General features: G+C 36.9%; 1 protein-coding gene across 1 annotated transcript; it reads right to left on the bottom strand.

Annotated features, from left to right (window-relative positions):
- Window positions 1–748: 748 nt before the first annotated feature.
- LOC129246225 (vacuolar protein sorting-associated protein 33B) lies at window positions 749–3,152 on the bottom strand. Its single transcript, XM_054884868.1, has 2 exons — window positions 2,477–3,152; window positions 749–2,405 (listed from the first exon to the last, which is right to left on the bottom strand). The coding sequence occupies exons 1-2, from the start codon at window positions 2,960–2,962 to the stop codon at window positions 897–899; spliced, it is 1,995 nt and encodes a 664-aa protein (XP_054740843.1). The 5' UTR covers window positions 2,963–3,152; the 3' UTR covers window positions 749–896.
- Between the last annotated feature and the right edge of the window lie 19,273 nt (window positions 3,153–22,425).

Here is a 22,425-nt window from a genome sequence, read left to right as displayed (position 1 = left end):
GGGTACAGCATTCTTTTGAACCAGTCATAATGTCGCTTACTTTTTTAACGCTTGGGGCGGAACTGAACTGTCAAATTGACAGTGTGAGTTACAATGTGTCAATATTTCTTTCTGATTTGGATGCCATAAGGAAAAAACGTAAGTGCGACATGTAAAAATTGTTTGTGAATTTTTTTGGAGTGGATTTTGGAACAGTGAATAATTTCTTACGAAATTTGAGAATTTAATGTGAAATCCGAATGAAATTATGTGTTCGTGGAAAAAAAATTTTTTTTCGTTTTTTTTTTTTTGAAAAATATTAATGGATAATGGTTAAAAAAGCTCCAATGCTTAATAAAACATATAAATTGAAACGAAAAATTCATGGATGATCAGGAAAAAAGACGATTGTTTCTTAGTTATTCATATGCGTTGATTTGAAATTTAAAAACAATCTTCTTTTTTCCTGATTTTCAATTTATATTTTATATTTACTCAAAAACAAATAGAAAAACAAAAAATATTGTTTATGCCAAAGCGCTTGAATAAAGAATAAAGAAATAAATAATATGAAAATCATATATTTTCTGTTCTAAACCATATCTATTCTATTTTAGTGTGCCCAGCGAAGGGGCCGGGTTTGCTAGTTATGAATAAATTCGACTTGTTCAAAACTGAGGGTGAAGTGCGCGATTAATCGATTCAAGAATTTTACCGTTACAGTTGTTCTTTGAATTCGCTTTGTTAACGTCAAGTTAGTCCACAACTATTTTCTTAAATGTGCACGTTATTTTAATAAGTGTATAATTTTATTATCATAAAAAAAATTGTAAATGTTTTATACAAATTTGTAAAATAAACTTAAAATGTAAGTGGTTTGTCTTTTGAGTGAGATTTTTAGAAATATTCGAGTTGTGTCAGAAAGCTCCTGCAATGAGATCGCCACCGGTAATAATAGTGTCTGAGGCCACAATAATTTGAGACCCATTAATACGCGAAACTAATTCGCAGGCACCAATCTCTGCATATGTAACTCCTCCAAGTACGAAAACAAAGATATTTTGCTTACGCATCGGGAAGATATCCCTTAAATCGTTTAGTTTGACGGAGTTGGCGTAAGACTTTGCATTGAGTGCTGTGCCATCTGCTAAGTGCATCGTTAACTTGTCTACCATACCCAATTTTGTGGCGAAATCTTCTGCGGATTGCGCCTTTAGCAAGTAGGAACACAGTTGTGCTGTAATGGGGATATATAGATTGTTGAACACATAACTAGGGCAGCCGCTAGCTCCATTCGCTGTAGTACCACTACCACTACTACTTCCTGCTCCCAAGCTCGCGGGCGACTGCTCAGCACCAGCAGATGATACCATTAATCTGAGCCGGTTAGCATTTGCTTGAAATTCGGTTTGTTGGAATTTTGGTATTGGTAGATTTGACAGCAATTTGGCCGGCGTGTTTGCTCGCTCCTCCTCCCAAGCAACCGGTAATAATCCAGCCATTGCCAATTGTTGGAAAGCGGCTAGGTGCTCTTGCCCAAAGTAGTTGCAATAGTTTCGCGCAAATTGTATCACCTCATCACTACTTATACCAGCACAGATGTGTAAGAGGCAAAGTAAGCGCAGAGTATTGTATTTTTGGCCATCGGATGTGAGCAGCTCATCGATTTCACTGAGTATACGTTTGCGCGCCACATTGTTGAGTATGTCTTCCTCAAGTGACTGTATGCGTCGAAAGTTGCCGCCTAGCATCTCTATTACTTGTTCGCTGGCGTTTAAATGGTGCATTACCTTCGTTTTTAACTCGGTAATTTTGGGTAGCTTACGCGCTACATAGTCGTGCATCTCATCAAGCTTCATATCGTTGAGTTTTTGCACCTCCAAGCCAATGGTTTTCGCTTGTGCGCGTACTTGACTGCTGGCCTGTGCAAAGTGTTTGTAACGATTTTCGCCATATATTTGATCGCTTAGCACGTTCATGCGTATACTAGGCGGTTTGGCAGACCTCAACTTGTCGATTGGTGGATTTGCAGTTTGTTTTTGTTGCTCAATTCGAGGTAGTTGGAAAATTGCCAATTTCTGCAGTGAAATTTTATTTGAAGTCGTTTGTAATTCTATTTCAGTTGCACGACGACCAAACACTTCTAGTAGTAATCCAGCATAAATAGCGGGCGTAAGTAAACTTGAAGCGTAATCTTTGTCACGATCAATAATGAGCATAGTGCTGAACTCTGACGGCACTTCTTTGTTGCTGCTGTCATTACCAAGTTTGCCAAGTTTGTGTAACATTTTCACTAAATTTGCTGAATGTTCACCGAAGGTGAGCACTAATTCAGGTCGTCCGCACACAGCTTGCAACAGGCGTAACGATTGTGCTATTGCTGGTAACAAGGATGTGTCCTTACGTAAAAAGAGCGTGGCGAATACCTACATATGTACATGATTCTCTTTATTGTTAAATTTCAAGCTAATTCAAAACTAATCTGGCAGGTACTCACATTTGGGATTTCCATGCTGAGCACACCTTGGTCTAGACAGATGAAATCCCAATTGTAACGATGTAGCTGTACCAATCCGTATAGTCCTTCTTCTTCTAGCAAATTGTGGAAGTGACTAAAACAGCTGGGCACACAAATAATATGAAAATTCTTTACAGCTGCATCCATGTCGGTGGGCTCTTGTCGTTCTAATTGGTGTATGTGCCGCAGTACATGTTGAAATATTTGCAATTTGCTATGTATTATGTACACAAGTACTTGATGTTCAGCTGTACGCGGAATAATATGCTCTGCATCAAATTTGAAAATACGTTGTATACCTTTTAGTTTTAGCCAGGAGGCAGCACAAACATGTTCCAAAGGCTTAATGAGTGTCTGCTCGATAATTAGGTCTTTTTTGCCTGGTATCGAACAAATTATAGCCTGCAATTTTTCTTGTGCAATAAGTTGGAACCCCTGCAATCTTTTATCCAGGGTGAACTCCATTATGCTTATAGTTGATGCTGTGGCAATTGCTTTAAAACACGTCTCTAGCAAAATAATTTGTTCGCTGATTACTTGGCCATAACTATAGTTAGATGCGATTTCTACAAGTTTTCCGAATTATGACTCAATATAGAGTAATAATAAAAACATTGTAGACGTGTTGTTTTCAGATGATACAAGCGATGTCAGAAACAGCTGTTTTGTCAATACGACACACAAAGAAAACAAAAAAAAACATTTTGAGAGAGAGAGAGAGAGAGAGAGGTGACCGAATAAGTGTTGCATTGCAAATGGTATCAGTATTGTTCAAGCAATAATTAATATCTGTGCGTTGTTCTGAATAGTTCACTCAGTTATTTTCGAACCAAAAAAAAAGGCATTTTGAGAGATTTCATTCCCAGTCGTCAGTTGGTTCTACGTTATCGAAACGACGAGGATTTATATCCGGCCAAGAACTGCCACTCCAGCAGCATTTCTCGTACATTTACGGGGAATGCTTCTGCTGCTACAACAACAACAGAGGTTTTCACTTGCAAAATTGTTACTTCCATGGATTTCGGATTAAGAACAATATCCTAATGAAATAAACAAATTAAATGTTTAATATTTAGAAAGCTGTGATAAAAGGTAGTTTAGAAGAAAGTTCTCTATTTTCTAGCTTAAATGAATATATCGCCAAAGAACACGTAAAGAATCTAAACTGATTCAAATTAGTTCCAATTGGATTTTGGGTGCTTCAGTCGAGTTTTGTTAGTGAAACGGATCGACAACTGCGCCTTCTTGTATTTGGACGTTTGTTGATTGCTCCTACAAGTTTTCCAAGTCGTGCATTCTCGTGATCAATGTGAATTCAGTAAAGGAGATAGACCAAAAGTCATTAGATCAGCATAAAGTTTTCTACATTAGAATTTAACGACAAAATAAGGCAGGGAAGCAAAAGAACAGGACGAACTACGTTCAACAGCCGACTTGCTGTTGCAGCTAGAACCATACGATGATTGTGCGTAAGTAACGGCTTTTTATCAATTCATTTTGTGCTGACATCCTAATGTAGCCTACGAAAGCACAAAAGAAAAACAAATGAACTGGTGTAATTTTTTATTTATTTTTTTTTTTTGAATGCCTGCAAATTCTTGGAAATTTTGTCACTGGCTAATTTTTACTGGAGGAAAAACGTAACCGAGTTAACTGGAGTAATCTATGAAATGTATGCAGTACATCTGCTGTTGTCATTTGTCAAATCATTACAATGACCTTGCAATTGGGCTTGGTGTTGAAGAATAGCATGAAATGAATATTATTTGTAACGGATTAGAATGGAAATCTTTATCAACCCGTCCGTTTTTATGGGAATAAGTAGCATAGGTATATTTTTAAAAACTCTTGACGTGTACCCTGAAGAATCTCTATTACAATTTACTCTCTACAAGAAGGCAAATATATTACCAACTCGGTCGGTATTGCGAAAAACTTCTTCGAGTCATCTAATACTAAAAGGGTTTTCTTGAATGTGACTTTGAGAAACATTTTTCGAACTCTGCAAGAAATATAGAGAACTTGAGAACCAGCAATAAGACTTAATAATATTTCAAAAAAAGAATGGGCTTTCCAATAATTGATACTTTTAACTAAATCGGAAATTGAGAAATAAAATCCCTTTTTAATCATATCCTATTGGTTATGCGAAGAAACCTCAAACAAATTACGCCGTATAATGACAATAACAACAAAGTCATGTTATTTAGATTGTGTGAAGGAAATAAAGTGTTAAATGCAGTAACTGCTGCTGATGGGAAGAAAGGTTCAAGCTGGAAAATAAAGGGTGTTTTTTTAGAGGTTAGGTTTTCAAGATGAAATAAAACGTATATAATTTAATGTTATGACCAAGAATTTAGCCTTATTATAAAGATAAGGGTTTGCCATTATGTTTTAAAAATGATTTCGAGCAAGTGGCCGCCGCGGCTGGCTCGAATAAATTCCAGCCGAGAGGCCCAATTTTCGACCACTTTTTGCAGCAATTGGGACCGTATGTCAGCAATAACGCGCCGAATATTCTCTTCCAAGACGTCAATCGTCTCGGGCTTATCTGCGTAGACAAGCGACTTCATATAGCCCCACAAGAAATAGTCCAGCGGTGTTATATCGCACGATCTTGGAGGCCACGCCACAGGTCCACGGCGCGAGATAATGCGCTCACCAAAAGTTTCCTTCAATAAATCGATTGTTGCGTTGGCTGTATGGCATGTAGCGCCGTCTTGTTGGAACCAAAGGTCGTCCACATCAACATCGTCCAATTCAGGCACGAAAAAGTCATTAATCATGGCTCTATAGCGCTCTCCATTGACTGTAACATTATGGCCGGCTTCATTTTTAAAGAAATATGGACCAATGATTCCCTCTGCCCATAGAGCACACCAAACAGTGACTTTTTGAGGATGTAACGGCGTCTCAGCAATGGCTTGTGGATTATGTTCACTCCAAATGCGACAATTTTGCTTATTGACATACCCATTCAACCAAAAGTGAGTTTCATCGCTGAACAAAACGCATTATTTTCGAACAGCGCGAACCGAACCATTATTTTCGTAATAAATTTGTACGATTTGCAAACGTTATTCAGGTGTAAGTCTATTCATTATGACATGGCAAAGCAAACTGAGCATAAATCAAGTGACAGCTGTCAAAAAGACCATCTACGAAAAAAGTAGTGCCAACTTGAAAACCTAACCTCTAAAAAAACACCCTTTACTTGGCTTCACTTTGCTGGATTGGGTCAAAATCGCTCAGGCGGTTGCGGCGTCAATTAAGTAGAAGTTAAGCATATTTGAGGAAACTTATACTGTTTTCTAGGGCCACATAAAAAGAAAGTTGAACTTAATTCAAACAACTGAAAAATGTATGATATATTTTGAATATATTCTCCATTGCTTCAATTGCGCTTGCTAAGTCAAGAATAATGGAATATAAGATTGCGCTCTCCGAATTCGCTGTGACGTTAACGCTGCGAACATACAAACAAAAGGAAGAGAAATTACTAATTTGTGAAGAGGAAAAGTAAGGGAAAACAATAGAAACAGTCAAAGAAAAGAAATAATACACACTTTCTCAATTCAGTCTCATCGGCAAAAAAAAAACGCGAAAAAAATCCACTTGCTTTCACAATTTAACACGCGGCACTTAATTATTTTAGTTTGTTTTATTTAAAAATCACAATATTCCCAATTTATGGTGACGTCAACTGGTTGTCAAAATCGCGAAAAATAAAGTAGCGGTTTTTGGAAGGCTTTCTGTATTATAAAATACCCTCAAAATACAACCGTGCGCATTTGTTTTTGTTACAATTCCAATTGTCATATGTTAAGGCGAATTCAGCTGCGCTCATGTTATTTGCAAAAACATTTCAGAACTCTGTTACCTTGTCGCGCCCCCTCAAAAGTGCTCCAACGACGTAACCAACACATGGCGAAAAACACGAATTGCACATATTCAAACGAACATAAATGTACAGCTGCTAGCGGCGCAGCACTGTATAAAAACCAACAAGAATAAACAGCGTAAAGGCAGCATAACAGCAGAGTTTGAGACATCGCGAAACAAGTGAGGTAAAACAAGTTTTCGATGGAGAAATGTATGTCAAAATTACAGTCAGTCGCTCTGTAAACGCCATCGTGCTCGCATATTCAGGCACATGTTTAAGGTGTACGAAATTTTCAACGCGTTGCTGTGATTTTCTCGCTCTACACACACGTTCAATTTGAGTTTGATTTTATTAATTAATTGCATTGAGTGAGTGTGAGCCTCTTGCAAATTGTTAAAGCAGCAGTGGGTGAAATTGTGATTGAAATCAAGCAACAACATATAACGAGAAGTAAATACAAAGTAATTTCTTATTGATGGTTGTTGCTTGTTAAATTCGAAAATTCGATGTATGAAAAATTTGTGAAGAAATATTAATAAAGAATACGGGAGTGTATTAACATAATAGTGTCATTGGAGGTAAATTTTTAGAGGTATTAGTTTAAAGTGTGTGTTCACAATTGATAAAGTAGATACCATTAAATAAATTTCATAAATAATTGCAAACGGCGATATAGTGAAGTGGTTAGTGAGTGAAATTCGCTAAAGAAGAGCGAAGTAAAGAGAATAGAAAAAAATATAACAACGAGCCTGTGAGCCGAGCATCGTACAACTCGCAGCAGAAAATAAACAAAACAAAGTGTATTGATATTCAGAAAGAGGCGAAAATACGATTCCTAAAAATTATTCTAAGGTAAATACTCCTGGAAGCGCATCATCACTTCTTGAGGAATTTAATCATGCACATAAGGACTAACAAATTACCACTAAAGACCCACATACACACAATGCCACAAAATAAGACAAATTGAGAAGTAACACGTTTAAACAGCAGACGCAAAAAACTATTAGAAAAATAATGTGCAAAAGAAGCAAAATGACGTTTGTGGTAGATGTTGGCGCCGCAGTCAACATTAAAGTGGCCTTAGTTGTTATATCCCCTATTCACCTTTTCGTCACAATTGTGCGCTTATTCGCTCACCACATTTTTAGTAACAGCGGCTAGCGCTTCTGTCCGGCTCGTCTCGTGTCTTCTGGTCAGCAAGATAATAGCGATGGTGACAGCGACGGCGACAGCGGCAGCGGCAGAAGCAATGACAGTCGATGTAACAACATACTGCTCGAAGTCTGTTAGCAAAGATGAGGGCAGTTGGCGGAGGTGGAGTGTTGTCAAATGTTTTGGATTTTCTTACTTCTGGTATTTCGTTTACCGCTCACACCGAAATATGCCCGCTCTCTCCAAATCTCATGCTCGTTGGTTGTCGAAAATGCCGTTTTAAACTCTCATCAATGAGAGTTCTGGAAAATTATGAAGCATTTGTTGTTTATTTGGGCAAATCAAAAATTAAATGTTTTTTTTTTATTTTTTCTAGAAGCTAATAATAAATGTACAGATGAAAAAAAATAGTTCACATGTGCACTTCTCGCTTCCTTTGGAGGCTGTCTGCAGCTGAATTATTAAGGCGCCAGACAACTGGCCTGAGACCAGTAATAAAACCGATTGCCTAATCGGCAAAAGATGATTAAAATTAAATTTTGCTATTGTGTTGTAGTTTAGAATTGTTGAGATGTTAAAGCGAAGGTGAAAGAAAGTGAAAAGGTGTGTTAGGTATTAAAATACATACAAATGGACGTATATGAAGAAGGATATCCTTGCCACTAGATTATATGGGAAAGTCAGAAGACTTATTTATTCAACACAATACTATTATACTTCAAGTGTTTGTTAGACTAGTAATTAGGAATCATACTATTATAGGTAGTGCTTTGCTTTATGTTAGAATCAATTATCTTTTACTGATGACTTTATTCACTGTAAAACTTAATTGTTGTAAAGATATATATACGCTTTTCTCAGTTAGCTATTATTTAATAGCATGTAATTACTGAAGTTTTAATATGCCTGTAAGTATGTTGAACTCTAATAAGTTAACTCAACTGCATGCAAGAAACATAATCCTGCATACTTAAGAATGCATTTTATAAATATTGAGTTCACTCATAATTCATGCCACTGAAATACATTACGAAATTTCCATTTAAGATGTGAAGAAATTACTTATTACTCAATCTCTAATTACTTGCTGAGTTATTAATATTTCTGAAAATGTGCTGAAAATCCAAATGTACTCGCAGCAAAATGCTTTCATTTACATTATTTGGCAACCTTCCAAAAAAAAAAAAATTGCCGCTGCTCCTACTACACTTCCACAACATACGGCAAGAAGAAAGAAAGAAAAAATACATGGTTATCTAAACAACGTTTGCTCTCAAGTGCAATGGTACACAAATTTACGTACAGATGTAGAAAACTAAATAGAGTCAATATTAAATTTTATAACTTTTTTTATATAATTTTTTCTCTTGTAAAGAGTTGTACTTTCCTGTTTTAATGCGAATTAAAATTAGTAATATCTTAGGTGTATTTTTGTGGACATAAATATCTTGCTAATGCAAATTTTGGTAGACAAGTGAACATACTTGAATTGTGCAGTCTATTTAAAGAACACCAATTACTGGGTTCAGTAAAGCTGAACATTTTCAAGGAAAATTGCTACCTGCTGTGATTGTTGCACAAAAAACATCAGTATTCACGTATCGAGTTGTGTGCGGATGTCAAAGTTGATCCACGTTATAAGTTGATCGACTGCTATAAGTCGAATGAAATATTAAATAAAGTTGTAGTTTCAATATCAAGCGCACTTTTAAGGAAGAGAAAAAGTGGTGTTTAACGACTACAGAGTAAGAAGGAAGCGTGTTGACTTGGCGCGTCCTGACAGATAACCGGCGAATATGTGGAAATTTTGCGCCTCAAGTGTTCAAAGTAAACTCTAATAGCACCAAATCCACATTATGAAGTTTTGTTTCTGTTTAGTTGCCCACTTCTGTATGTATGGGAGCAGAAATATCTTAAAATTGTTGTTTTAATAGTATGCAGCAGCGCGAAGGGAAATTATTCACGTTTTTATGGCAATACAAAAAATTAGATTGGAATTTGTATTTGTATAGGCACTGTTACGAAAAGAAAAACCTGCGGAGAAAATGTGGTTAATCAAGTCGACTAAATGTATTTATAATTGTGTATATGTATGTGCGTATGCATCCAGTAGACATGCGAAAAATTTATTTTTTGCTCTTGCAGTGTAAATAAACATTTATTTTATTTAACTTTTAGCAAACAATTATGTATTTAAAATGTTCGCTTAGAAATTGCAAAAGTTCGAAATAACAAAGTTTAAAGAAGGAGAGGGAAAGGTGAGGAAAGTAAGCAATATAGCGTTGACTTACAAGGTACTGGTTAGCTGATTTCCATTGTGTTAAGTAGTGCTATCATTGCGTATTATATGGTCTATGTACGACCAACAAAAATACTTCGTGGAATTGAACATTTAAATTATTTGTTTGTAGTTATTCTATAAACGAAATGTTCTTATAGACTATCAGAAAGTGAAAAAAGTAGCATTTTAACGGCATAAATTAAGAAATTTTGAATTTGGATTATTCACAAAAATGACTTCGACAGAAAAGTGGAAAATCGAGATTGATCGAATTAGTGATTTAGAAAAACGCTCGAAATGTAATTTGTTTCATCATTGCCACCCAAAAAGGTATAACAAAATCAAAGGGCTTTTTTAGGAATATTACAATTCCAAAATGTAAAGACAATCAACGGTTCCTTGAAAAATTCCAAGTGCGAAAACAAAGGAAAGGAATGAAGTGATCTCTTCTATGAAGATCAGATCAACCGGAATCGGCTCAAAGAACTATAACTAGCGTAAAGCGTATTTAAGGGGGAACGCCACTGTGGGGGATCAAAAAATAGTCGATTTTTGGGAAGTTTTTTGTAAGTAGGAATGATTATTCGAGGATCGGACAAAAGCAATTTATTACATATGTATTATATTAAACTATGTTGATGTAATTTTTGATTAAGAAATATTGAAAATTGACAAATTTATTTAAATAAACGTAACGAGTTAAAAACAAACTGACGTTATCTGGTGGCAGCGATACAGCAATGAAATCAAAAACCCAAAACTTTTATTAATCTACTCTATAGTGGCTAACGTTGTACGTAGTCGTTTTTTTGTTTTGACAAAATGGTGGTGATTTGAATTTCGAGATGTGTTTTTCACTATTTTTTTGATTTTCAACAGGCCCAAAATTTTGAAAATCGGCTTCGTACAACGATAGCCAATGCGATAACAAAAATTTTGAAAAAAAGTAAATTAAAATCGGTTAATTAGTCTTCGAGAAATCGTTTGCACCGTATCAAAAAAAGTCGTTTCGAGAAAAACGCGTTTGAAATAAAGCATCGTATCGTAAGCGCTACGGGGCCGAACCGACGGCCGCTCACTTAAGTGCACAAAAAATCGGGAATAAAGCTAATTTCGCTTTAAAATTTTTACCACATTTTCTTGAGTAGTTATGCTAACAATTTATGCAAAAAAAAAATGTTTTTTGTTTTTAATTTTCTCCTTAACTTACAAGTATCACACGAATGCAAAAAAAAAATAATATTTATCGTTAGGTTTTTGAGAAACAAGGTGGTCACCACCAGTAACCACCATGACTGAAGGGTACAAAAATTTATTAAAACTAATGCACTCAATTACTTCACTTTTTTATTTATTTTTAGAAAAAAGACAATACAAAATTTGGTAATAAATTTACAAATAATTATTTCTTGTGAAAATCTGAAAAACATGTCTTTCCTTTTCGGAGGCAAAGTGGGACGTGGCATGTTCTGTATTGCCATACTGTGCGGACAGGGACGCTTTTGGTACTGCAAAAGGCGCATCTTCTAGGTGTGCCTCTAAGCGGTTGGTGTCGATTACTCTCATGGCGGATTTCAGCAGGCACGCTAGGCTTATACCGTTTTATAGCAACTGGTACAGGAGATCTTGGGCTTGAACCATTGCTGATCGCGGAATTTGTTTACGCTCGCTTGTTTACGTAGCAAGCTGCTAACAGCCCCTGATAAATTGAGCGGCGAAAGTCCTTCAATGTCATCTCATCCAAATGAGGTCTGTTAATCTGAAGCTCTTTGTTAGCTATATAGCTATTGATAACGCAGCAATCCAAGAAATGAAAAAAAATTCGGTGCCACCACTTTTGGGATTTTCCGTCGATGGAGTAACACGCTTTTAATTGATCGAATTTATCAACGAAGTTCATATTGCTATTGTATTTCTTTACAGCGGATGGTTTATAATTATTTCTGAAGTTGCGGCGAAGAATTTCAAGCATAGGACGGACTTTACATAACTTATCATAGTCTAGATGCTTTCTAGCAGACATGAGATTATTGTCATTCAGATGCAAGCATCCAAGAAGTCAGCTGAAGCGATTTAGGGGCATACAAGAGGAAATGTAGGAGTCACGTAAATCAGGAGCAGAAGACCAGTAATCTTTGTCGGTAGCTTTTTATACCTATCACCATATTTATGGCCAAGAAAGTTTGTATTTCAGAAGAACTGGTAGGAGAAAAAGGTTTACCTTCTTGTGTTGCGTATAGGTTAGTTTGAAAGCTTATGACCTCAACCAAGTTCTCTGTTCAAAACATGCGAAACAATCGGAATGGTGTTACATCTTCCAAGCTGATTATATGATCAGCTAAGCCCACACTCTCAACAAACTCGCCAGGTATATCCATAGAGAAGGTTCTTTCCATTTAGGAGGCTGCAAGATAGTAGAGCTAACATTATTATTCTGACTTACAAAGTTTGATAATGGTATGATATGAATAGCTCTTCATGGATATTCTGTACATCTGCCCCACACACATCCAATATCGATTTTGACACTGGCCACTCAGGCGTGTCTAAATTTTCATCCTCATCGGAACTGGCTTCACAATCAGGTCCTGAATCAGGTCGTATAAAAAAGCAAATTCTAGGTACACTTACGTCACGGTGGTTATTGTTGCTAACCACCACTGATTATAAGAAATATTCGTAAAATAATCGAAATTTAAGCGAGAAAGCAACCACTGTGTATCAAACACACCACAAGAACTAAATTTGCACAAAAATCAAACCATAAATTGCGTTATTGAATTTATTATGAATTTTTACTTCTAGCTTTCACAAAAACGCGCGGCCACGGATTTTTACTTTAAATTTTCTCAACACGTGGTGGGTGTATTTCTAGCTATTAGCGTCCTCTTCACTTAAAAGGAAGCAATAATCAATATTCGTGCAAAATTAAAAACATAAATGTCCCCAACCGTCGTAAAAAAAATAACAAAAAGGTGGTTAGCAACGCTAACCACCGAGACGGAAAGAGTTAAAACATTTTCAAGGCGTCCCATCCTATCTATCTTAAATTGATGAAACGGATGGCAAATAAAAAGGAGCGTCCTAAGAAAGTGTAAAGTGTACAATTTGAGGGACTAAGAACTAGAAAACTCAGCACTATTTCTTCTGACGAAGCCAAGCACAGCGTATGATTTTAAGACTATAAAACCAACATGGCTACTAAATGGTTAAACATAAATCTTGGTTGGTTGGTTGGTTTAAGTGGTTATTCGTCTAGAATCCAACTAGCGCCACATCCTCGTTACCAACTTGTTAATCAGTTATTTACAGCATGACTACATCCAGTCTGTGCAGTACAGGAACCTTATCAGGTTGTTGACATCTAGGCCAGACAGTTGTTCAAGACTCTCGAACAGCGGTGCTTGCCCAGGGTTAACATTCTGTCCTTCCATAGGGTAGGACATTCGCAGAGGAAACGGAAGATTGTTTCCTTCTTCTCCGGTTGTTTGCAACTGTGACAGTATGTGTTGTGAGGGATGCTCATTTTGGCTGCTTGTTCTCCCACAGACCTAAAGCCAGTTATGCCGTCCCATAAAAAAAAAAAAAATAAATAATTGGCGCGTACACTTCTGTTAGGTGTTTGGTCGAGCTCCTCCTCCTATTTGTGGTGTGCGTCTTGATGTTGTTCCACAAATGGAGGGACCTACAGTTTCAAGCCGACTACGAACGGCAGATATTTTTATGAGGAGCTTTTTCATGGCAGAAGTACACTCGGAGGTTTGCCATTGCCTGCCGAGGGGTGACCGCTATTAGAAAAATGTTTTTATTAATTTTGCTTTCACCGAGATTCGAACCAACGACCTCTCTGTAAATTTCGAATGGTAATCACGCACCAACCAATTCTGACCACTCATTACACACGTATTCACACACTCGTTTAATCAGTCATTCAGCCCGCAACGAAGCAACATGAGTAAAGACTGTTAACTTTTTTTCGTATATCATCAACAAGATCTCAGTTTTTTTTAAACAAACTGCTCTCATGACGCCTGTTACGACAGCCCATCAGCTGATTCTTTCGAATTCGCTGAGAGCTGTTTAACGGTCTGATATTCGCCACACCTTCGAAATATTTTTCAAAATGGTAAACGTCATTAAAGTAACATGAAAACATTTGTTGACATTGAGAGAGAGAGAGACCCGATTTAGGTTCTAGGAGCGCGGATTACCAACCTAAATTTAAATTATAATCGTGTCAGCGATTTTCGTTAGCTTCGACAATAGTTTTATTTCATCGGTGTATAACAAAATGTTGGAAAAAGGGAAGCATAAACTAATGTCGTTTATAAAGAAACAAAAAGTAGTGGCTAGCGAATACTCCATTGGGAAACGCCTGAAGCGGCAGTATTAAGTATTAAACGAAAACTGTTGTAAAATAACAACGCACCGCCTGCGACACAAATATGACTTAGAAAATCAAAATGGAAGTATATCAAGTCAAAAGCTTTCGAAAAGACAAGAATCCTCCATAAGTCTGCAAAGATCCTATACTAAAATATGCAAGATAACGAGAGCACCCGTTTTGCAGAATTCTAGCATTCTTAAAAGAAACAACAATAAACAGCTAGCACAGAGTCGCATTTTTTTACCTACGCTTTGTTGTAAGGAAATATGCACGGACTTATGTACGAGTAGCAATTTTTGCATGTATTGGACTTTTTTCTTGTATGTGTTTTGTTGGTGTATCATTGCACGTCTTGAAAACATTGTGATTTTCTGGCACTTTACAAGAGTTTTGCACCACATAGAGAATCCACCTACTGTGGAGAAACACTACCAGGGATCCAAAAGAAAAAGTAGACATACAATATTCGCTAAGAACTGTCAGATTCGAGACCGGTGCCCAGGTATAAAACCCTGCCGGTTTGGACAATTCGAAAGCATAACATTTTATTTTCAACGATGCGTTAACAATTTTTGGAAACCGCGCATAGTTTAGAAATTGGATCACAATTTATATTACAATGCGATAGAAAATAGCACCGATATTGAACGCGAAAAGATTAGTGATTGCAATATACGATTTCACAAATTTAACAGCTCGACAAAGCTCAGAACAGCAAAAAGGCTTTACAAACGCTACGCGGTACTACAGTTAACGGCAGAGTTACTGATGCGCTACAAATTAAGTTACCTTCACCGGCACAGTGAATGCCAATGTTCTGGTATGTAGTTTTGTATATTTTCGTTGTGGTGTCCATTCGTAAAACTCACTGCAACTTGCCCTTGTGCACAATTTGTAATTGAAATACTATGCCACCATTTTCGTGGGTGTTTAATTTTGTCCGCTGCGTCTATGACGCCTACGAAGGTCAAGACTTGACAAACTACAAAAACAAAAGGTTTATTGAAATAAAGAAATCTGTAAATTCACTTGTTTGCTGATATTTCAATTAGAAAGAAAAGGCTACTTGCTAGTGAAATGAGTTCCCCGGATTTGTAGTCGTTTTTTAGACTCCTTTTAGCGTGTCCACGTAGAATGAAAAATTATAGATTAAGGGTTCAAAAAAGAGCTCATTTATGAAAAAGAAATTTCCGATATAAGAAAGTTTATAGCTCATAGAAGAGTTTTTGAGAACTTTTTAATTAGGCGGCTTGTTTATTCCGCATAAAAATTTGCGAATGGCTCGAGCGATCTTAATCGCATGGTCAAATATTTAATGAGGATGAAAGACTCGTCCGCAGAGTGGATTATCCATTTTACTGTAAAACTGTCTATCCCATTGTGACCAAGCCCTTAGCTTAAATGACACCAGCTGACAGATGGCGATAATGCACGATTTCATCACACGTACATCCTTTCCCGGGGTACTCCTCCACATTTTGGTGTGCTCCTTGATGTTGCTCCACAAATTAGGGACAGTTTAATGCCACCTCTAAATGGCAGTTGATTTTTTATGAGAATTTTTTTTGTCACAGAAATACACTCGAAGTTATGCCATTGTCTGTCGAGGGTGGTCACTTTTAAGAAAAACCTTGTCAATCATTTGGTGCTCAATGCCATGCACATTAAATTATTATTACACAAGAATTTTTTTTTTTTTAAGTTAAATTCAGGTAGAGTTATATTTATTGGAGTATTACCACCGTAGTTCCGGTTAAAACCAAGTTCATAATTACGTAAATTCTTGCATGGCTCACTAAATCTATTCGCTGAAGAAATAGAGGGCATTCAATCTTGCCGAAAACGATGTCAAAACTAATGGAAACAGACAAGAGAGCTCTCCTATCTGTTTATGATAATAAACTAATTAATCAGCACCATAATTTGTGGAACGGAGTCGGGTCAGAAAAGTTAAGAGAACGCAGAGCGAAACGGAGAAAGATCTTCTAGACTCTCCAATCGATCCATGTGAATTGCATGAATGCCGCTCCATACAAACTGTCTATTCAAGCTTGGAACGAACAAGAACGGCGTCCAGGAAGTAGACCAGTTCTGTTCACCCACTCACGTTTCAGTCCACCATAGTTGTAGCCAGCTTCATGCTATGGGCTCGTCTTCTTATGTTTCTATCTGTGCCGCGTTTGTGTCCATTGACCAAAATTGGTTTCTGCGTGCAGGGTTCTCTGCTTTTCACACATGGAGGATTTATCGATAATCTCCATTGCTCCGCTTTTTGAAGCAAAAGAAAGAAAGGAAGCGATATCAAATTTGTTGGTATCGACTTGTTTCCGTCTGATATCGTCGAGAGCGTCATTTCAGGCGTTCGTGAATGTTGTTTGTCAGTCAAACAGTTAGTGCCTCCTCACTCAAGAGTTCCTACTCTTCAGCCACCCACCCCGCATATCGGAGGCTCTGCATTATTTTAGCTGGATATGCTTTAACACCATTCCAGTTATTGTTTAATGCTCACATGGTTGGTTTCAGATTTTTCACCTGCAAAGGGGGTTCAAGTAGCACCTCCAGTGTTTCACACTCGTCTCGAAAACGATCACATTGGGAAATAATATACTCTGCATCTTCGCTCATGTTGGAGGTCGTCTGCCAACTTAAAACGGTAGAGATACGACCGAAAGCATCCGTGCCGCTGATAAGCTGCGTTAGATAAAAATCAATGTCGCCGTGTTTCCTTCCAGGTCATCCATGCTGCGATTTCAGGTATACACCTATGGGTCCAACGCCCGTTGACTGATAGATTCCATCTACGTTGGCATTCTTCTATGGATTGAAGACGTTCTGTAGGTTTTTTCTCCTGTGATGGGCTTGTATATCCATAGGGAGTTTTCCGGCGACAATGCAAATCGCGTTGTGGGAGACGGTCTTGAATGCGCAAGCGGCTCTTGGTGCATTCCGTCGAAACACCTGTACTACATGTCGTATGTATGTATGATATCCGTTATCTAAAGAGTAAATATGCTTTTGTACTGACTACTTTTGATCGCCACCAATTTCCGCGCAATATAAGTGATGCAAGATACTCTTCGGTATTACCGTAACCTTCATTTAAGCATTCAAAGGGAGCTTAGCATTGTCTCTCGCGAATCTTTGTATACATACATACATATTTATTTATATATACAAATGTATATATATGAACTCGCTATATGAATGAATAGTTTTGCTCACTCTACTACACTCGTTGAGCGCCCAACCGCAGCTTTTTATGTGATTTCCGCTTTACGCTTAATGCGTTGATGAACATTTTGTCGACGTCATACACAACTTTTTCCAGTCATTATTCTAATTATCTTTTAAGTTCATATACGACAACATAAATGCATTTTCATTATACAGATGAGTACATCGGCACATACATTTATAACAAAAGCATAATGGTAACAATAATTAAAAAAAAAAAATCATGTTACCAAGGAAAAATTAAAAAAAATTTCAATTTAGGGCGAAACCCGAATGGCGAAAGATCAAGTGACAGCAAAAAGAATACTAAAATAAATGAAATGCCAACTCATATCCATTGGCGCTTTTACAAGTATTCAGGCAACAACAACAACAAGGTAGGCATACATAAGTATGTAGCTTTGCGGGTTAACCCGTTTTCTGTTGACTACCAGAGTGTCATTATGGCAGGTTATTATGCTTGGTACTTCAGTTCTTCGTTTTTTAATGTTGTTTTTTTTTTTTTAATTTTGCTTGTTTATTACTACTGTATCACTTTTTGTGCTGCCCACTCATAATACACAGCATAGCATTTTATAGCTTTTACTTCTCCAGCATAGAAGATGAGTCAAAACAAAAGAAAAAGATAAAAGTGTGATGCTTTTGGTCATTTGAAGAAAGTAAGAATCCCGTAAATTTGCCTTACAGATAATGTCTGTGGCTACCTTAGAATCGACTTGATCTCTCTGTGGCTGCTGAATATTGCAGCTTGCAGCAACTTCCTTGCTTTGCCTTCAAAGAAACTACTATAAAGTAAACGCAAAGCGTTCAGCACACAAGGCTTTTTCCATTGAATAACTTAAGAGTGCATCATAAACATACATAAATAGAGAAAAGTGTAAAACGTCTCTCTCCGCCGTCCGCCCTATAAACTGCCAAGCAATACTCGACTTTACGGCAGACTCTTGCTGCGTGTGCATACTCGTAAATTTGTATCCAAATACATATATATTCTGTCAAAAAAGTACCGGTAATTGTTCAATAAAACGCAAAATAATTGCTTAATCATCAAAATTTATTTTGTCGCCTTCAAAATAGGCTCCATTGGTAGCAATACACATACGCTATGATCAAAAAGTACCGGGAATGTTTCAAAAAAACAAAACAGTGTTCAATTTATTTTATCTTCTTCAAAAGATTACCCGTCTGAAGCAACACACATGTGCCAACGTTTAATCCAGTCCTCTATGCACCCCTGGTAGGCCGACGAAGGGATGACCTTCAGCTCCTTCGCCGCATTCTCTTTGATCTCCTCTATCGACTGAAATTCCCTTCCCCGAAGTGGTAACTTCAAAAAGAAGTCGCAAAGAGAAGAGATCTTCTTCAGCGAGTTCGTCTTAATGGCCTTTATCGACTCAAAGCTGCGTACGCGGAGTGACTATTTAAGTTTCGGGAAAAGCGAAAAGTCACAGGGGCTAAATCCGGTGAATACGGTGGTTATTCGTTGATATTTGTCGAGTTTTTCGTTAAAAAAGTGTTCTCAATATGCGCCTTGTGAGACGGTGCGTTGTCATGCTGCAAGATCCATGAGTTTTCTTTCCACAAATTGGGCCGTTTTCTACGCACATTCTCTCTCAAACTTTGCATCACTATCAAATAATATTCTTTATTTACCGCAGATCCATTTGAAACGAATTCCAAGTGCACAACACCAGGGTAATCAGGGAAAACGAGTAGCATGACTTTCATGTTTGACCGACTTTGACGTGGTTCTTTGGGTTTCGGCTCATGTGGATATAGTCTAAGAGCTCATGACCAAAAAACCCAACATATTTTATACTTCTTGAAATTTTGTGTGAGGTTAGTTTTTTAATACTAGAATCGATATCCGGCGGGCTGGCTGCTCAATAGCGGTCTTAATTATGCGTTTTTATTTTTTAAAATTGTTAATAAAAAACATTTACTCAACATATTTTATACCACTTGAAATTTTAACAGAATTTCATTTACGGTCTGTATAAAATGAAACGATGGTTGCCAGCCCATTCTCATGGTCCCAAAGTACTGCCAGCCCATGTTGAAAGTGCGTTGATGGAAGCACAAGTCAACATATTTTATACCGGCTGTCTTTTTTACACGACATTGGCAATACAATAAATTGATGAAATGTGTAGAGCCAGCCCATTCTGATGGTCCCATCACATGGAAAATTTGGAAAATTACATTCCTGTGAGTGCGAGCGAGACCGACTTACGTGAATGTGGGCGCGCGAGAGAGAGCGTATATTGTTCATATTCTGTCTCTCCGTACAGTCTTGCAAAAATTGGAAGGATGAAAGGTTTGTTCATTAAAAAATTAGAGAATGGGATTTTTTTTTCTTTTTCTTAAAAAAGTTTTTATTTCTAATTTTTTACTCTTTTATTTGTTTATTTAATTTATTAAATGAATAGAAAAAAAAACAAAATTAAATTTTTAATTTTCTATGTCAGAAATAGATTCCGAGTCTGAACTGAAATAGTAATTTTCTATTTCTTCAGAGTCTCGCTTTTTTTGTGTACGGTGTAAGTTCTGTGGAGATTGCATCAAATGTGCGTCGTCTTTTTGATGGACCTGCAGCAGTTGTGTCACGTTGACATTCATCATCAGCAGCATTGCGATAGATAGATAGATATATTGATAGATGATACCAACCGTATCATGTAGGGTATCTTTCCCGCTGGTTGTTTCGACAAATCTGTCGAAATTATCGGAAGCCACCCCAGTATTTAAATTTGATGCCAACGTAATACCTTCCGGACATTCCTGAGTCCTTTCTATAGGAGAAAATGCAGCTTCGGTTTCCAGTTCTTCGAGAACATGATAGCTGCAGCAGTGACCGTATTTGTTGAGAATATCGATAACTTTACGGCTGCTGGTTAAACTTTTCATAGCCATTCCCAAGGTAATATGCTTTCCAGGCTTCATATTTCCATTCGTAACCGCGTAGATTGTGTCGGCCGCAATTGAATTGACTTTTCTATATAAGTCTGGGGTATTCTTACGTCGATTTCGGGCACCGCTCAACAACATCACGTAAAAATGTATCAAATCACGGTCGATCATACATTCTCCAGCCAGCAATTCATTCAACTTTACATTCGATGATAAATACTTCTTTTCAATATTTAAAATTCTTCTTCGTAAAAGGAATGCTGCTTTTTGAAGTATTTCATCTTCTTGTAACAGCGAAAAAAGGCCATCATATATTAATTTATTTTTCGGTAAAATTACGTTTTTATTTCTGAAAGCTGAGACTTTAATTTCATCACTGAATTTATCAAGAATGTTATTCAGCAATTGTTGAAGGTTGCATAAACCATCATAACTATAGCCACGGTCTTCGTACAATTTCTTCAATATATCATCGTATATTTCACCCAGAGATATTAAAAAGAAGCAACTGCCACGAGCAATGATGTTTTTTTGGATGAACTGATCAATTTCATTATCAGCTTCCTTGTGTAGTTTTCGATTCAGATTAAATTTTGTGTCAGCAGTTGGATTGCTTTTAAATTTATTAAAATATTTAACCGGACAGATTTTGTGATAAAATAAGTGCGGAGGCTCGTTAGAAAGTGACTTAAATAATTCACTATCTCTCACAACATCCAAATATTCTGCCAAGGCTTCAATGAGAATTTTTTTTTCTCCTCTGACAAGTGGTGCCTGACGTCCTTTGGATTTTTTATATTTTTTATTACAAAATGCACAAATATTCTGCTCCACACTTAATGCTGCCTCGGTTAATTTTTCACCTGAAGGTTCTTGTATGGCAGATTGACCTTCCTGATGTGTTTGTTCTATTTCGTGAGCAGAGGAAGTGCTTGGTGTCGGTTCATCTGTGAAAATATATTTGAATACAAAAAAAATTATAATCGGAACTAGTATTATATTCCTTCCCTTATTACAGTAAAATAAATATTTTCATACCTGTTTGAACTGAAATATCCGATGATGTAAGTGCCTTTTTTTCATAATACTTTTTCATGACTGATAAGAACATTTTATGGAATTTTATATTGTATGATAGCCGTCATCACATTCTGATGCTAGTAAAATAACATCTTTATATTTTAAATTAAATTTTTTCCGAATGTCCAACACTTCCCGGCACTTTTTTAAAGTATGCACGGTAAAAGTAACGAGTTTATCATTTGTACTTTTACTGTTACAAAAAACGCACTTGATGGAAGATTCCATTTTAAATAACAAGTAAGAAAATCGAACGAAAAGTTAAAATTTACGTCTTTACTAGCCAACACTGTGGAAAGAACTAACTATACATGACGTCGTACTTTGGGTCCGGAAACTGTTGTCCTTGAATACCGCCCCTATTGTATTGCAGGCAGATGGCGACTTATGAATCACCATTCAAAATTCCTAGCGAAAAAGTAGAGCCAGCGCGTGCGAGAGAGACATAATATGAACAATATACGCTCTCTCTCGCGCGCCCACATTCACGTAAGTCGGTCTCGCTCGCACTCACAGGAATGTAATTTTCCAAATTTTCCATGTGATGGGACCATCAGAATGGGCTGGCTCTACACATTTCATCAATTTATTGTATTGCCAATGTCGTGTAAAAAAGACAGCCGGTATAAAATATGTTGACTTGTGCTTCCATCAACGCACTTTCAACATGGGCTGGCAGTACTTTGGGACCATGAGAATGGGCTGGCAACCATCGTTTCATTTTATACAGACCGTAAATGAAATTCTGTTAAAATTTCAAGTGGTATAAAATATGTTGAGTAAATGTTTTTTATTAACAATTTTAAAAAATAAAAACGCATAATTAACCCTCCGATGTTCATATGGGTCTGGCCAGACCCATTCGATCTTTAAATGTATGTAGATCTTTTATTTTTAATATCTGAGGCTTCTTAGTCCATGACTTCCTAAAATGTAGTGTGCTGAACACAATGAAGTAGCAAAATTAAGATTTTTGCTATATTTGTTGTAAAAATAAT

The sequence above is a fragment of the Anastrepha obliqua genome, chromosome 1 (genome assembly GCF_027943255.1).
Source record: "Anastrepha obliqua isolate idAnaObli1 chromosome 1, idAnaObli1_1.0, whole genome shotgun sequence".
NCBI classification, from domain to species: Eukaryota; Metazoa; Arthropoda; class Insecta; order Diptera; family Tephritidae; genus Anastrepha; species Anastrepha obliqua.
This window is presented reverse-complemented; position numbering and strand designations above follow the sequence as displayed.

What these genes read in the sequence shown, in the direction of transcription:
- LOC129246225 (XM_054884868.1), bottom strand. Translation starts at nt 2,962, where the DNA reads ATGGAGTTCACCCTGGATAAAAGATTGCAGGGGTTCCAACTTATTGCA. An exon ending in TCAGCATGGAAATCCCAAAT is followed by an intron (nt 2,406 to 2,476) that starts GTGAGTACCTGC and finishes GTACATATGTAG; the next exon opens with GTATTCGCCACGCTCTTTTT.